Consider the following 18048-nt stretch of genomic DNA (forward strand, 5'->3'; position numbering starts at 1 on the left):
AATTGCTACAGAGAGGGAATGCATCCAGGTCCACCTGCACAGCCCCACATGGGTGCTCTAAGTGCCTCGGAGGCATGAGTGTAAGAGCATGTGGGTGTTCTGTTTTTTACTGGGAGCAGAGGCACCTGAATACAGGAAGAGACGCGCTTCCACGGGGCAGGCAGGGGCGGGGAGGACTCCTCCCAGCGTATGTTTGTCCTACTCTGTGTATTCAGCCAGCAGGCCCGACAAGGAAGCAAAGGGCAGAGGACCAGCCTCTGCAGATAGTCTGGTACCGGGCAGCAACAGCTGAAGACTCAGGACCCTGAGCAAAACCGACTGCTGGAAACTGTGGGGGACACAAGATACTCCAACCAGCTCACCAGGTAATCACCTCCAGACCCTTGAAACTCAGCTGGAGTGTCTATTGCTTGTGGTGGGGGATCAGATAGAGGGTAGAACTTGGCCCCATCTCTCACTTATTTGCCGTGTGGTCTTGGGCATGTGAGAGCCTTGGTTTTACTGTCTGTGAAATGGACTTAGAGACTGTTCTTCATAAAAAGCATCACTGGCCATGCCGGCTGTGTTGAGTACGGAGCAGCATAGATCACTCCGGCCTCTGTGAGCAATGAAGAGTCATCACAGACTGAGGACCAGTGTCAGGTCAAGAATCTCACAGCCGGGGTTGGGGATTTAGCTCAGTGGTAGAGCGCTTGCCTAGCAAGCGCAAGACCCTGGGTTCGGTCCCCAGCTCCGAAAAAAAGAAAAGGAAAAAAAAATCTCACAGCCAAACAGACTTCCAGTCTGTGACTAGGGGTGTTGTTCAAGGACCCGAGGAGACAGGGAAAGGGGCTCTTTAAGTGTTCTCTGTGCATCTGGCACTCTGTATCTGGCATTCAAATCCCTGGGTAGTCCCATTGCCCTCCGAACCACTCTGCTGCCTAGAAGAGTCAGGATGCTCAGAGGATCTCCGCGCTGTCACAGCTGGTCGGGTAACCAGAAGTCAGGTTCCTTCAGCTTTGTGGGCCTCCACTTGCTTGTTTGTAACATGGGGAACTCAGCTTGGAGGGCAAATACACAGGAAAGCCCATATGGGTAAGAAACTTCAGTCTGTGTCAAGTCGCATCCACATTCCTGTGCAGAGAACGAGGTTGGGGAGGGCGGTGGGGACTGGTCCTGAAGCTGTTGGATCCAAGTAACAGCCAGAAGGAGGGAGCCTGTATTCACAAGGGACACTCCAAGACTTAGTCATCAAGACCAGCTAAAGCCGGGGGTGGTGGCACTCAGGAGGCACTCAGGTGGCACCTGGTTTAAGGCCAGCCTGTTCTACATGGCAAATTCTAAGCCAACCAGTGGGATAAAGTGAGACCTTGTTGCAAACAAACAAACAAACAAGGGCTGAAGAGGCGACTGGGCATTTCAAATGCTATGTTGTTCTTGCAGAGGATCAGAGTTCTGTTCACCACATACATTGGACAGCTCACAACCGTCTCTGGTATGATGCCCTCTTCTGGCCTCTGTGAGCACTGCATGTTCATGCACACACACACACACATACACACACACACACACACACACACACACACACACAGGCAAATGCTCATACACATACAATAAAAATAAATAAAATTTTTAAAAATTAAAAACATATAAAAGTATAAAAAAGATCAGATACATTTTAAGACAAAATTCACAAAGTGAAAAATTAATGTCAAGGCATCTTTGATTAACAAAATCTCAACTCGGTAAAAACAAAATTGGTGACGCCATGAATCTTAGTTTTTCAAAAGCTGTCTTAGAAGGGGATTGGGGGTTTAGTTCAGTGGTCGAACCCTTGCCTAGCAAACCCGAGGCCCTGCATTCCACCCTCAGCAATACAGAAAAAGACAAACAGACAAAAAGAAGGCTCACATTCAGAACCTAGCACTTGGGAGGCTGAGGCAGGAGGATTGCAGTGAGTTGGAAGCCAGGCTGTCACACGGTATGTTCCAACCTGCACAGTACTGTGAGACCCTTCTCAGAAAAGAAAAAGAAGGGGTTGGGGAGTTAGCTCAGTGGTAGAGCGCTTGCCTAGCAAGCACAAGGCCCTGGGTTCGGTCCCCAGTTCCGAAAAAAAGAAAAGGAAAAAAAGGAAAGAAAAGAAAAGAAAAAGAAAATTGTTAACCTTGCGTCATCCTGATGCCTGGGATTCTTGTCCTGCCTTTCCTGGCACCTGAAGCCACCTCACTCCGGTTCCAGCCCTGCTGTGATCTGCTGCCCTCAGCCCAGGGGCGTGTGTGCCCGTGTGTACACTGCAGTGGCTTCAACCTGAGAGAAAGGCAGAAGGAGCCAGCTCTGACCCAGATGTTTTTATTTACTTTCTAAGACCCTCGGGGGCATATCTGGTTTGGTTTTAGTGTTTTGACAGAGTCTCACGGTGAAACTCAGGCCGGCTCCAAGCTCGGCATTAGCTGAGTGCTGGGATTGCAGGCGTGCACTGCGAAACCACGCATCCTGGGTGCGTGTTCACTTTGAGGAAGAGGATATGTATTCTAGGAAGCGGTGTGGGTGCCACGCCCCATTCTGGCTGGCTTGTGTCTAGCGATCCGGGGGAGAAGGACAGACAGCTCTGAGAAGGGCCACCTCCCTTCCTCAGGCTCTGCTCCTCCTGTACAGTGCCTGGTGTCCTAACCAGTGCTTGCACACGTTACCCTAGTACTGTGCAGTCAAGTGGCTGAGGTCTGCACTGAATCCTCAGGGACTGGGGTTCAAACTCTACCTATGCCTCTCTAGAGCTTTCTTCTTCTCCATTAGACCAACGAGCACGAAGCGAGGCCTGGAAGAATGCAGGAAGGACAGGCAATAGGAAGGACAGACAAGGTGTGGGCGTCTTAGAGATCACCTGCCTATGGGGAGGGACCAGAGCCACACCTCAGTTTCTTCTTCTGTGGAATGGAAACTTTCGGAAGGGAAGCAGAAAGCAGGGCTATGTGAGGCAAGCAGATGTCCACAGTGCACTGCAGGAGGACACTCCCGTCATTACTCATGAGTGGCCACCCAGATCCAAGAAGGATAGATACCTGCATGTAAGGGTGCCCAGGGAGGCCAGTGCCAGCCTTGCCCAGTGCACAGGGGGCCTCTAATTACTACCCCTATCTCTCATTTAAAGATGCTCGGTTTGGTCCTCAGAACAAGAATAGTCAAATCTGGGCCTGGAGGTACCTGTCCTTTCAGCTACTCCGGATCATCTGAAGCAGGGGGATTGCAAGTTCAAGGTCTCACTGGGTTACAGAAAAAACTCAAGGGTAGCCTAAGCAATGTAGTGAAATGTTCTCTTTAAAATCAAGCCAGAGACCAGGATGTAGCTCAGTGGTAGAACTCTCGCCTAACATGCTTGAGGTTCTGGGTTCAATCCCCAGCACTGTAAAAAGAGATAGAGAGAAATAAAACAAAAGGGTAAAAAAAAACCTATCACGCTGTCTACCTTCCAGAATCAGTCACTGTGTAAGCAAAAGCAACCGAGTGTTCCAGGAGCGGAGCACATACCTAAACCTGCAGCCAGACACCCTTCCCCTGGATCCCAGGCATCCCATGCAGAGCTGGGGTGAGGAGTTCAGGGAAGGTGGATTTCTGTCCTTAGCCCCCATACAGGAAGCAAGCTGTACCACTGGGTATGACCAACGCCCTGGTGGTAGCCACAAATCACCAGCACCGTGCCAGACCCTCAGGAAGGTCTACTCAGGAAGGTCACCAGCAATGCTGACCTTGCCTGGGGTGGGGGTGGGGGGCAGAGAGAGGCTGGTGCTGCCCAGTGTGCCAGCCTGGCCACGTTGGCACACTGTCAGAGAAGTGGCGGGTGGCTCGTGGTGTGCCTGCATTCCACTGCATTGATCAAAGGTGTTTCTTGTTTGCTGGGTGACTAATTCGCCATCCCGCCCTTCCAAGCCCTCCCCCTTGTACCTAACAGTCGTTTAGCTGCCTGCTGAGAGGAAGTTCTCAGAAAGGTCCTTCTGCCAAGGCAGGCTCACATGCTGTGTGCATTTGTCCCCAACCCAGGAGTGGGGATTGCTGCTAAGCCATGGCTAAAATGAGGGGCAAGGGTACAGCCATGGCCGTCGATCAGGAGGCGTTCCTTAGCAACACTCAGGGTGGCCCATTCACAAGAATCAGAACCCAGAGAGGCTGAACTCAAGGTACAACGATGAGAAGTAAACGGTACCTCATGATAGCTAGCATGCATTAGTGACTTTAGTGACATTGGTAACAAACGATATTTATTTACTTGTGTGCTGGGGTCCTACAGGGAATTGTTATGATTGCATGGACGCGTGCGTGCGTGCGTGTGTGTGTGTGTGTGTGTGTGTGTGTGTGTGTGTGTGTGTGTGTGTGTGTACATGTGTGCCTGGGGCTCTCAGAAACTATAAAAAGATGTTGGATCCCCCAGGGTTAGGGTTACAGAGTTTGTGAGCCACTGTGTGGGTGCTGGGAACTGAACCAAGGTCCTCTGCAAGGGCGTTTTCGGGGACAGCGTCTCTCACTGGTCCGGAGCCTACATCGTAGGTTAGATAATCAGTGGGACCCGTATGCCTTTTGCTGCCTCCTCAGGGTTGGGATTAGAGGTGCACACCACCACGGCCAGCTGCACACCACCATGGCCAGTTGCGTACAGAACTGCTGGAGACTGTACTCAGTCTCGTGCCTACGCCACAAGCATTTTACGTACAGAGCCATCTCCCAGCAAAAGTACTGGAGATGGGAGCAAGTGGCCTTAATGACAGAACCTTTCAGGGTTCACAGGACTGGGATCGAAACACAGAGTCTACCAAGCACCTTTGAGGGAAGCTGACTAGGAACAGCGAGGACAGTGACAAAGGTGATCCTGCTCGTGGCTAGAATTAGGCAGGACTGTCACGTGACAGGCCCTGTGCAGAGCACCATCTCTGGAGATGGGCCTATTGTCCTAATTAGTTAATTAGTTTTTTTTTCTTTTCTTTTTTTCGGAGCTGGGGACCGAACCCAGGCCTTGCGCTTGCTAGGCAAGCGCTCTACCACTAAGCTAAATCCCCAACCCCTAGTTAATTAGTTTTAAGTTAGTGTTGAGGTGCTGGGTCTCGGCATGACACCGTCAAACATTTTGTTGTTATCGTGAATCCTCCTGCCATGTCTCCTCCCCCACACTCATGATCCCCCTCATATTCTCCAATCCCATGGCTCCTTTTATATATATATATATATATATATATATATATATATATATATATATATATATATTTTGCACAAATTAAACACCAAAAAGGAAATCTCATACCTAAAAATACTGACAATCTATAAATGAGCTACTGAGATAAAGAGAAAGAACAAAAGAAGGAACACAAACAAGTATTTTAAAGTGTTCAGGGCCAGAGAGCTGCCTCGGTGGTTAAGAGCCCTGTGGCTCTTTTCCAGGACCTGGGTTTGGCTCCCAGGCCCCACATGGCAGCTTACGGCTGTCTATAACTTCCGTTTCAGGGGATTCCATACCCTCTTCTGGTCTCCTGGGTCACCTGGTACACACATGATGCACATAAAGATGTAAAACACTTAGAAACCTTCAAAATTATTTTTTAAAAGCTGTTGGATAGTCTGAACCATCAGGCCTATGTAAATTAAAAGTTTGACATTATCCTTAGCTATCATTTAGATGAGGAGACTTGGGCTCGGGCAGGCTTAGGAACTGGTTCGCAGTAGCGTTTTTTCAGTGCATGGTGAGCAGGAGCTCCAGAGGACACTGCAAACACTGCAATTCCGTGCTCACCTAGAGCAGCAGCCCTCAACCTTCCTAATTCTGCAACATGTTGATACAGTTCCTCGTGGTGCGGTCACCCGCCCATAAAATCATTTCAATTGCTACTTCATAACTTTAATTTTGCTATTGTTTCGAATCGTCATGTATCTGTGTTATCCTGTAGTTTTGGGGGGTCGAGACCTACAGGTTGAGAACCACTGGCCTAGAGCTCTCTGCACCAGCTTGTGTGAATCCCCCAGACCCGTCAGGCATGGCTGTCACTCTTGCTTTATTAGTCGCAGCACTGTTGGGTCCTGTGAGTCTAGCCACCCTCCGCCAGCTGTGAGATGTTCTTTTCCAAACTGCTCCCCTCCACCCCTCCGCAGAGGTCATGGGAACCAAACTGTTTCTGTTGTACTTATATCTGCCGGTAGGTGGCGGTAAGCCTTTTCCTTTGGTTTGATTTAAGCGCTGCGTTTCAAACAGTTGAGGGACAGCTTTCGAGGGACATTCTGATTTCTGAAGAAAGCAGTGTTATCTGATTCCTAGTGATCCCAGCAAAACGCAGGTCCTGCATTTCCCGCCTGTCCCCGAAGTTGCGGAAAGACTATTTAGATGGTGGTGAAAGGGTCAGGGAACCTCGGCCCTGTGAGAAGCGAAGGCTTGTCACCTGACTATAGTTATCACTTGTCTCCCAGCCCAAGGTATTTCATAACCTTAAAATGAAATGAAATGAAATGAAATGAAAATAAGTACTGAAAGCACGCGCCACTTAAGAGCCCGGGGAGATGGTTCAGGAGACAAAGTGCTTGCACACAAATGTGAGGACTTGAGTTTAGAGTCCCCGTACCCAGGTAAAAAGCTGTGCGCAAGGGCGCGTGTCTATCAGGAAGATGGCTGGGGCTTAGCAGCCAACCAGCCCAGCTGATCAGGAAGATCCAAGCCCAGTGGGAGACTCCGTTTCAAAAACTAAGGCAGAGGCAATTGAGAAAGACCCCCAGATGGTGAACCTCGAATCTACACACATGCCCACACACATACATGAGCATATATGCAAACAGGTACACATACACACACACACACACACACACACACACACACACACACACACACAGCAACCACTAAATAAGACCTAACTTGGATTGAATAATCTGAGCTTATAAATTTGCACACCCCATTGTTGAATTGTTAAGTAGTAATGTCTAAACCTGTAAAAAGTTGAATTTGGATAGAGACATTGTGTGCGTCACACACACACACACACACACACACACACACACACACCTGCCTACGTGCCTCAGTTTCCCCGTCTGCAAATTATGAACAATATTGTCATGGTCCTGCTGATTTGTAACAAAGTCCTAGATTGGTGTCTCTTTCACACAGAGAAAGCCCTCAGCAAAGGCTGCTCCTATTCTAACTTACCATGACGGTGCTTGTCTGACTTGTGCCCCGTCCTGTCAGCAGTGGAGACGGTCTAGAGACACCATGTTCCTCTCTTGACTCTTCCAATGGACCTGGTCCAGTTCCCAGCACCCACATGAATGCCCACAACTCTGTAACTCCGGCTCTAGGGGATCTCACACCCTCTTCCGGCCCCTAGGGACACTGCATGCACATGATACACAGATACCACGCAGGCAAAACACCCATACAGGTGAAATTAATAAACCTTTTCACAAATATAGTTCTAAAAATGGTATCTAAGACATTGAGATCCCCCACCCCATGAATTTCATTGTGAGAAGAAGGCAAAAGCCAGGTGCCAGGTGCCAGGTGCCAAGTGCCAGGTGCCAGGTGCCAGGTGCCAGGTGCCAGGTGTCAGCCAGAACGGAAGTTTGTCTATATCTTGGCTTCACATGCAGGTGCCAAGACTTAGGTTTGTATTTTGATTTCTTTTCCTCCCCTTTCTGTATTGAAGGAACAATGGGAAACCAGATGAGCGTCCCACTAAGACCTGGAGACCAGGAGCATAACCCGGAAACAGACACTTACAAGGTAGCACCCTCAGTCCCTGGCACACTGGATACCAGAAAGTGGAATCCAAACGGCTCTAATTCTACCTCTCCAGGGCTCACTGAAGAGAGATGGGATGTGAGGGCTGCTGCTGGGACTGTCAGTCAGGGGAGCTGAACTCCTAGAGTCCACCAAGGAGCTGGATAAAATACAGGTTCTGTGTGAGAGGGGGGCAGGCTCCATGGGTAAAGCGCTTGCAGCATAAGCATGAGAACCTGAGTTCTAATCCCATGAAAGAAGTTGGGCGTGGCAGCCCAGAGACATGAGGATCCCAATGTACACCTCTGACCTCCACATGCACACACATGGGCACCTAGGAGTAGGCCTCCCCCGAATGCAGGCCCCATGTAACAGTGGAGCAACGACCTCCGCGGGCCAGGACCTGCAGCAAAGCCAGGTCAGTAGCTGCTTCAAGCTGCTTTCCAAACGCAGGCTTTGGCTTCTCGGTGTTCTCCCTAGGGACATGGGACAGTGTCTGCAGAGGTCTTTGATAATTAGCTCAGGAATAGAATGCTGCTAACGTCCTGTGTATGGAGGCCACAGGTGTCACTGACTGTCCTACAGTGAACAGGGCATGCACACATATGCACACACACATGTGCGCGCTTACACACACACACACACACACACACACACACGAATTACCAATTCCAAATGTCATCATACTGACGTTGACAACCCTAGGTGTTTTCCAATGGTCCAAGACCTTAGCTGTACATTGAACCTCTGGAAAACCTCTAAATCACAGTATCTGACTTTCCCCTCGGAACGGTTTAACCGGAAGCCATGTGGGAATCAGAGTGGAGGGGAGTGTTTTCAAAGCTCCTTGATAACTTCACATATATCACTGGTGATGAGCTAGAGTCAGGGACATCTAAAAGATGTCTGTCAATATGTCAGTCAAGGGGCTAGGGAGTTAGATCTGTTGGTAAAGTGCTTGCCTTACAAGCCCAAGAACCAGAGTTCAATTCCCAGAGCCCACACATTAAAACAAAACAAAACAAAGCCAGCCATGGATTCTGAGTGGGTCAAGACAGGCAGGCCCGTGCACCTCACAAGGCAGCTACTCTGGATTACTTGGTGAGCTCCAAGCCACTGTCTCAAAACAGGTGGAAGCAACCAAAGGAACAACACACACGAAGCTGCCCTCTCAACTCCACAAGCATGCACGCATGTATACATCTGCAAACATACATGTACATCTATGCATGCACAGAGTGAATGAACCTCCTGTGTTTGACAGGTGTGTTCATACAAGGCTTGGCTAATGGTTGCCCTCAGGCCGAGACAGACAAGTGAAGCTAGCCCGGCAGACACTGAATCGCCAGGTTAAATTCTTACTCAGTTCCTCATGAGACAGCGCCCCTTTCGGTCCCATCTGTATCGCAGGGATTTGCCTGCTGGTGTAAGGCTGGGGAGATGAAGCATGAACCCCCGAGTGCTCTTAGGATGACAGGAATCGGGCCTGAGAGAGTCATTTTGCTGCTCGAAGGCCGGATAGAAAGCTGGCAGTTTCTGCAAACATAGCCTTGAGGCTCTCCCGTGAGTTCCTCCTGTGACCAGACCACCGAAACCATCTGTTCTGTTGCAGGTGACGTCGGAAAACGAGTGTGTTCAGAACGGCATCCCGGTGGTGGTGTCCACTCGTGTGATTCAACACTATGAGGAAGGTCAGTGCTGTGGGTAAAGACCACTCTGCTGGACTGTGGGGCTCTCTGGTCCTGTGGACTTTCCAGGAAAGTTCATGTGCTTATTCCCCGGGGTGACAGAAACGCTTGGCCCCCACCGAGTGCTTATACACTGGAAGCTGCCTGTCCTATGGTGTTAGAGTCAGAATCTAAGTGTCATCAGGGTGTCTCCTGTGAGTTCTGGCGAAGACCGAGTTCAGGCCATCCTAACTCCATGGTGGTTCTCCCTCTATGTGGGTCTCTCTGTAGACCTGAGATCCTGCTGTCATGAGGAAACAGTTGTACCATATCAGGGCCCACCCCGACGACCTTGTCTTAGTCATCTGAAAGACTGTCTCCAACTGTGGTCACTTTCACAGGGGTTAGCACCTAGGATCTTTGGGGAAATACAATTCAAGCCATGACAACACTTGTGGGCCGGCCTTCTCAGGGGACGAGAAGAAGCAATTGAGAGAGTCAAGGGCCTGGCTTTGGGGGAACAACATACCTAACTCAGAGGCCCTGCTTGGCAGCTCGTTGGCTATGTGACTCGGCACATGTCACATGACACAAACAAGCTGTTGCAGTTGATGACCACGTAGTGACCAAGTTAGCCTCGCCTCCCTGCTGCATGCAGGGGCTCCTTCCCTGTGTGACTTCGGAGAACTAGAAGAACCTCAGTCACCTCAGAGATCCTAGACTTAGAAGACAAACCCTTCCACACACTTCCAGTCCAGACCTAATCAATTATCCATATAGGAAGAGAGGCTGTTCCGGGGCTGAAGAGATGGCTCAGTGGTTAAGAACAACGCCTGCCGTTCTTCCTCAGGATAGGGGTCGGATACCCAGCACGCATAGTGGTTCAGAACCATCTATAACACCAGTTCCAAGCATCTGGTGCCTTCCTCAGGCCTCCACGGGCTCCTGCATGCCTGTAGAATACAGGAATTTACATGGTCACTGTACTGTTCCCCTTTGTAAGTTGTCAGCTGCAGAAATGCCTCAGCCCCACTGCGGTTTGGCAATCCCGTCCCAGCTGGTAAGGCGGGAGGAAGTCAGCTGCCTAGCTCACCTGTGGCCACTGAAAGCGGGAAGAGAGGGCACTAAGCCCAGAGCTCCCAGGAAGGAAAGTCGAAGGGGCTTTTAACCGTAGTTCACAGTTCAAGTAAAACCAAGCCGTGTGAGCAGAGATAGCCCAGCTGCCGTTTAATTAACATTATGTTCCTCAGTCACAAAGATGTGCTTTAAAAGACACATCTGTTCTCCAAAGAGGCACCTTCACTCTTAATCAGACTTGAGGTTTGGGGCTGGGGCAGAAGCCGAAGGAGGCAGGGAGTGGGTTCTGGGAACGGTGGGGTGGGGTGGGGGAGGGGCAGAGAGGGCAGGAGGATGGGCTGGACGCACAGGAGGCTACTGGGACTCTGGAGGTGAGGTAATCATTATTCAGAGGATGCCACCTTCTCTGTTGTCATATGGAAGAGATGTTGACTAGTGCGTGTGTGCGTGCATGCGTGTGTGTGTGTGTGTGTGTGTGTCTTGTGTCTGGGTTTGTGTGAAAAGAGTAGGGGGTTTTTATCCCTTCACCTGGACAGTTTGGGGATCTCGGAGCTGATCTGTGTCCTCGCTGAGGATGTATGCATTGGGGTGCAATGGGTATCTGTGAGGTGAGTAGTCCTGAAGGCACAGAGTCTTGCAAATAAGGGGAGAGGGGGATGTGCAAAACAATATTCTTCCTCTTCCAAGATGGAGTCACCCAGGCACCTGTGAGTGTGATATCTTCCCTGTGGGTGACCAAAGAAGGCTGAGTGGGTGGGTGAGATGGACAGGTGCTCCTGACCTGTTTGTGAAGGTCTAATGTCACCCAAAGGGTCATTCATTATAAAGAAAGAAGCCAGGGGGACGGAAGTGGGAAAAGAAGAGGTGACATTGGGAACAGATGTTAGAGGGAGGGAGAGATGGGGTGGGGCTTAAAGATGGGTACTGGTAGACTTGACTTGTGGAGTAGTACACAGCCTCAGAAAAGGCATGGAAATTTCTAGAAGCTGGCCCACTTTTAACCGGCTGGCCTTCTGAGCTCTAAGATACCCGTGTTGTGTTAAGCCCCAGAATTTGTAGCGTTAGTTCCCGTGTTGCGCACAGGCATTGCGACCTAACCAACTTGGGTTGAGTGCTGGGCAGGAAGGGGGCGGTGGCAGCGGGAGCAGCTCTGCCACTTGCTAGCTGTGTGATGTTGGAGTGAAATTGGCACCGCCCAAGACTTGGGGGCTGTAAGAATGGCAGCTTTGAAGGACAGAATTGAGGGGATAAAGGAGAGGCCAACTACAGACATCGTAGGCTGCACGGCCAACTTTAGTCCCTGATGCCCTGGGCGAATCAGTCTTACCTGGCCAGGTCTTCCCTCCTGGTTATTCCTGAAACTTCACAGCTCTTTGGGGGAAATAAAAGTGCCCCATTTCTCTCTTCCTCTGATTCCGTTCTAGCGAGTTTGTCCTCTTTGAAAGACAAAAGTCTCCATCCTTACGACTGATCAATGGCAGAAGCAACACATGACAGAGAGGCAGAGCGCATTTTTCCCCCAAGCCAATGCCTGTCTGTCACACACGAATAAGGAGTGTCTTAGAACTGATGTTCCCCCCTTTCATCCCTCGTCAACTGCTCGTGAAGAAGGAACTGTGTAATTGCGCACCCTTGAAATACACGTGTGTGTCTATGCACGTATCAGGAATGAGCTTAGCGAACTGAAAATTCCTTACTCACGTAGGAAGGTTTCTGCTGGTGATACAGAGTGAGGATTTGCCCAGTTTGGATCCCTGAGGAGTCTCAGACAGTGCCCCAAATCATAGCTAATTGGCAGTGGGGAAAAAAAATATGATGGGCCCCGGGCCGACGTTAATAACATCTGTTTTCTCTGAGCAGCCACTGTCCCTGCTCTCACTGCTTCTGTTTGGGGTTCTGTTACCGTTGCTCATTCTGACCCTGAAGTAAATCCCCCTGCCTCATCCTACCTTAGCTGGGGTTACAGCCCCGAAACAGGCTACTCTATGTAGGTTGATGTCATTGTGCAGGTGAAGGCAGGTACAGGATAGAACGAGGCCTGTCATTGGACAAGAAGGAAGGATGGGTGGGTGGGAGAAAAGTTTTAGAGAGGAGGAGAGACCGGAGTGAGAGAGCAGAGGAGAAGCAACATGGAAACGGACATAAATAATCCTCACCGTGCATCCTTACATAGATACGGGTTGTTATGAATGTTCTTAAGGGGTGGATGTGTACAGGATTCTGTATCTAGATAAGCGGACTATATCTTATCTAGGTGGGCAGTTTATATCCTTATCAGGTGGTTGTAAGTTAATTGTGTGGATGTGTTGTACGTTGAGCTTTTAACACATAAATCTGGTTGCTGGGTTACAGTCTGTTGAGTTATGTCTTTATTAGATTGTTGGAAGCGTGAGCAGAGTGGGTGGCAGGAAACCATGCTGGGCTATAGAATGCTTGGGGCTAGTGTGGAGTGGGGCCGCGCCCGAGGACCGCGATGGTGACAGACGTGGTAACAACCTGCTGAGGGGACAGTGTGTGAAAGCGGCTGACAGAGAAACAGCAAGAGCTCTCGGATCCGCGTGGAGAGGGAACTCGTGGGAGCAAGGTCATGCACCTTTTTTAATTTTACCGCAACAACTCTACATTTTAGAAATGCTTCCATAACTTAAATGGAGGTCTGATAGGGGACTGGGGGTCAGTAAAGTACTGGAGTCAGGAAAGTTGGTCCTAATAATTCAAGTTTAAAAAAAAAATAAGGCTGACATAATGTCATCTACTTATGATCCCAGCACTGGAGAGGAGAGAAATAGATCCTGGGCTCACTGGCCAGTTAGTCTAGCCTACTTGGCAAGTCCCTAGCCAGGGAGAGAGAGAGACCCTGTCTCAGGCAAGATAGGAAATAGCAGAGAAATGATGCCCATGGCTGGCCTCTAGTTTGCATGCAGGTTCACACCCGCACACATGAAGCACCTCACATACACTAGACACTCATGAACGTACACCTACACTTAAGACTAAACAAGACATTTAAGTTTTAGCAGTCTCTGGGAGCAAAGGGCTGGCTGTCATCTTTTGTGACACGTCCAGAGCCCAGCACATGCAATATACTCAAGACCTGGGCCAGCCCAGCTTTCTGCAGACTTCCGGGAGATCCTGATACCTTGGAAAGGTGAGGCCGGTGGAGGAGCGGCTGGAGGCTCTGGAGACAGGGAAGCTACACGGAGCTAGAAGTGCCTGTCTCCACACCTCTGTGTGTGGCTCCTGGGAGAAGCTGATAAGAGGTCGGAGGTTGGGGTTGGGGATTTAGCTCAGTGGTAGAGCGCTTGCCTAGCAAGCTAAAGGCCCTGGGTTCGGTCCCCAGCTCCGAAAAAAAAGAAAAAAGAAAAAAGAAAAAAAAAAGAGGTCGGAGGTCCTCCAGGGACAGCCCCAGGTTAGGTTTTTACTTAGAATCCTCCCATTTAAAACATCTGCCTGTGTTCTAGTCAAACACACTACACAGCAGACACAAGAATTGGCCACCTCTGCTGCTATGTTCACACCACTACTCCATATGTCTCAAAAGACAGCTTTCGAAAATTCATAACCCTAACCACTATCATCATTATAATCCTGACCACTCTAATTATCAACATCACCAGTTTCACCAGCCAGCATCATCACGACATCGTCATAATCATCACCATCATCAAAGATTTCTTTCATGGCCTTTGAATCCTGTATCTCTTTTCTATATATTTTCCTTTTATTTTTTTTCTTTCTTTTCATTACCTGTACATTTATTCCGTTTCTGTTTTTTTTTCTTTTCATGCATATGCATGTTTGCACCTGTGTGTTTGTGTATGAGCACATACATGTGCGTGCGCCTGTGCCTATGTGTGAGCATGTGCAAGTGTGAGTGCACGTGAGCATGAGAGTGTGCATGTGCATGTGTCTGTGTGTGTATGTGTAAGTATGTGTGTGTTTGTGTGTATGTGTGTTTGTATGTGTGTATGTGTATGTGTGCATGTGTGTGTGTGTGTATGTGTGTGTATGTGTGTATGTGTGTGTGTGTGTGTGTGTGTGTGTGTATGTGTGTGTGTGTGTGTGTGTGTGTGTGTATGTGTGTATGTGTGTATGTGTGTGTATGTGTGTATGTGTTGTATGTGTGTGTGTGTGTGTATGTGTATATGTGTGTATATGTATTGTGTGCGTGTGTGTTTATGTGTGTGTGTATGTCTGTGTGTATCTGTGTGTGTATGTGTGTGTATATCTATGTGTGTGTCTGTGTGTGTATGTGTGTGCATCTGTGTGTGTGTGTGTGTGTGTGTGTGTGTGTGTCTGTGTGTGTATGTGTGTGTATATGTGTCTGTGTGTGTGTGTGTGTGTGTGTGTGGGGCTCAGACTGATGTCATTAGTGATCCTTCATTTCTCCTCCACATTATTCTTCAAGGCAGGGTCTCTCGGTCAAGTCCTGACCTCACCAGTACGGCTCGCACTACTCCCCAGCTTGCCCTGGGGACCCCAAGTCTCTACTATGCAAGGCTGGGATTGAATTACAGGCAATGCTTTCTCCTCACCTAGCATGTGTGTGGCTTCTTGGGGCCTGAATCGAATCCCCCTGCTTGCAGTGAAGCACTTCAAAGGCTGAGCTACCTCTCCAGCCCTGTCTGTACGTTTTGGTGGCAGAATGGAAGCAGAGCCTGTTCACTGAGACTGTAATCATTTTGAACAATGTAGATGACAAGGTCATGGCTGAGCTGGGACACAATGTCTTCTCTTCTAACTTCAAAGACTCTTAGGCCCCATTCCACAAATCCTTCTTCAGGGTACCTGGATGATTTCGTGTTTTCAGAGTTCACCTCGCTGTGGCAAGCGTCTTTAAGGTGCTAGCACCCATTGCACAAAGGCCACATCGTCTCGATTCTCTCATGAGTGAACGGACATGTCGATTGTGGTTGTTTACACTCCGTCGATTATAAATACCACATCCCTGCGCGTTGGTGAGCTAATTTTTGTGTGGATATAGGTTTTGGTTCTCTCGGGCATGACTATCTGGAAACAGAACTGTGGGTCATGTGCTGGCTCAAGGCCCACCTTTCTGAGGACCTCCTTAACTGCTTTCCAAGGCAGCTGCCCCATTTCACAGCCCCACCAGCGAGGCACATAGATGCCAGTTGCTCAGTGTTCTTACCAACACTGGCTGCTGTCTACCTGCTGTGTTTGGACATTCAGTGTGCGTGGAGTGGAGCTGTGCTGTGGTTTTTAACTGCATTTCCACAGTGACAATGGCACGCAGCATCCTCAGATGTGCCCGATGTCCATCTACATTTGGAGTAGTGATGCCTTTCCTCCTCCTGGTCCCCTGGTCCCTTGCCCCATAGCACCTCCTTGGAATTTTCCCCAGAATCCCAAACTGACAAACTAACTCTGGCCGTCCCTATACACCGAGAACTAGATTTCTTGCCCCCACCCCCATCTCCAGAGCCCTCCCCTTGTTGTCCTAGCAGCTGTGGAGTAAAGTACTACCTTCTTTGGCAATTTACTTAATATCTAAATCCGCTTAACAGTATCTGATCAATTTTCTCCATGGTGAGGGGGCTGTAACTATATCACATTACTGCTCTGAATCTCTGGACTGTTTTTGGAAAGAAATCTGGCAGTAGTTTTTTTTTTTAAATTGGTTTGGGGGGCAGCAACTCCACATTTGCTCTTCCAATCTAAAGAAGAAAGAAACACACTAGTTTAGGACAGACCTGTTTGTATGGAATGTGGTGGTTTGAATACGCTTGGCCCATAGGGAGTAGTACTGTTTGGAGCTGTGGCCCTGTTGGAAGAAGTGTGTCACTGTTGGGGGGTGGGTTTTGAGACACTCCTTCTAGCTTCTTGCAAGACAGTCTTCTCCCATTTGCCTTCAGAACAAGATATAGAACTCTCAGCTCCTCCAGTGCCATGTCTGCCTGGATGCCGCCATGCTCCCACCATGGTAATAATGAACTGGACCTCTGAACCTGTGAGCCAGCCCCAATTAAATGTTGTCCTTTATAAGAGTTGCCTTGGGGTTGGGGATTTAGCTCAGTGGTAGAGCGTTTGCCTAGCAAGCGCAAGGCCCTGGGTTCGGTCCCCAGCTCCGAAAAAAAAAAAAAAAAAAAAGAGTTGCCTTGGTCATGGTGTCTGTTCACAGCAGTGAAACCCTAACTAAGACAGGGAAGATGAAACAAACAAAGTAGAAACTTCTAGAATATTCATGGATAAGGCAATGGTAGAAAGACAGGTAGATAGACAGACAGACAGAATGTGGATGTCATTTGAGGAACAACATCTGATAATTGTCTTCTTCTGGCCTTCGCATCCACTCCCATGGTAAACGCAGCCACTGTAGTACTGAGAATGCTTGAGAAGCCACATCAGGTTGCAAATGTTAATTGTGGAAAGGGTAGAAGGCAGAGATAGGAAGGAAAATGACTGCAGTAGGAAAGACATGTCAGCTGCGTATTATCACCCGATTTAAGAAGGAAAAACAAAAACAGAAAACCAAGGAAAACCCCCAAGACGAACTCAGACATCTGCTGTGCCTCTGAGTGGCCATGCTGGAGCTGCTAGTAACCCCTGCATACTCCACGGTTTTCGCAAAGCAGACACATGGAAGGTGGGGAGGAGGAAAAAATGGAGTAGACAGTGTGATGTCGCTGCCCTGGTGTTACCTACTGGAACTGAGCTTCCCCGTGGCCTCTTGGCAGTGTTCTGGGCAGCACAGGGTTAATAGTCCATTTGGATCCCATGACATCACTCAATGTCCAAGCAAATCAACCTCGTAATCAAGACTCCATCCCTCCTGTCCAAAAGCCCCCTCTGTTGTTTGTGTGCTAGGGTTTCCTGGCCAAGACATCCTGGCTCTTGAGAGCTGAGAAGAAAGCTTGAAATCTGATCTGTCAGTGAAGTTTCCAAATCTCCCATCTTCCTCCAAGCCACAGGCATCAGCCCCACGAACCCTGACACTTCAGAACAACAAACACATCTGCCGGGCACCGAGAGCCACAGTTGTTTGAAGTGTCATTTGACTCTTGCTAAGCGACCCGACCCTACCAATCCAACCTGCAGAGGGTCATTACTGCATCCCCTCCGAGGTCTTTATCTCTTTTCCCATGGGAATCTTATAGCCCTTTGATATTTAAATAGAATAGTCTTTTGAAGAACACAGCATCTCCCTCCCTCTACAATGAACTGCTTTGGTGGCTGCACTTGGATCCTGATAGAACAGTCACTGTGGGTCTGATCCAAGAATTTTACCCATGCGAACTCCCCCAATTCTACAAACTCCGGCTGCATCTGCAGGATTTGCAATGCCTTCCCTTTGTCACTGCTGAGCACTGTATGGGCGCTTTGTGATTTATCCTGATAGCTCAGGATGTCAGTGTAAAACAAGGGTGTGTAGGAAGTGATGTTGGAAGGGCTGGCGAGATGGGAAAGTGTTCGCCATGCAAATATGAGGACTTGGGTTTGGAGTCCCAGCACTTACTTTACACACACACCCACACACACATACATAAATGCACACATGCACATGCACACAGGCACATGCAGATACATACATGCACACACAAACACATACATGCACACACATGCACACAT

At 49.1% G+C, this 18048-nt stretch overlaps 1 protein-coding gene across 1 annotated transcript in view; it reads left to right on the forward strand.

Moving 5' to 3' along the window:
* Positions 1-224: 224 nt before the first annotated feature.
* Positions 225-18048, forward strand: part of Bcas1 (brain enriched myelin associated protein 1) — an 84301-nt gene continuing 66477 nt past the window's right edge. Inside the window, exons 1-3 of the mRNA XM_032904727.1 lie at positions 225-365; positions 7644-7720; positions 9330-9408. Of these exons, the coding sequence (XP_032760618.1) occupies positions 7649-7720; positions 9330-9408 (151 nt within the window). The 5' untranslated portion in view covers positions 225-365; positions 7644-7648. The remainder of the gene's footprint in view (positions 366-7643; positions 7721-9329; positions 9409-18048) is intronic.

This window comes from Rattus rattus, chromosome 5 (assembly GCF_011064425.1).
Source record: "Rattus rattus isolate New Zealand chromosome 5, Rrattus_CSIRO_v1, whole genome shotgun sequence".
NCBI classification, from domain to species: domain Eukaryota; kingdom Metazoa; phylum Chordata; class Mammalia; order Rodentia; family Muridae; genus Rattus; species Rattus rattus.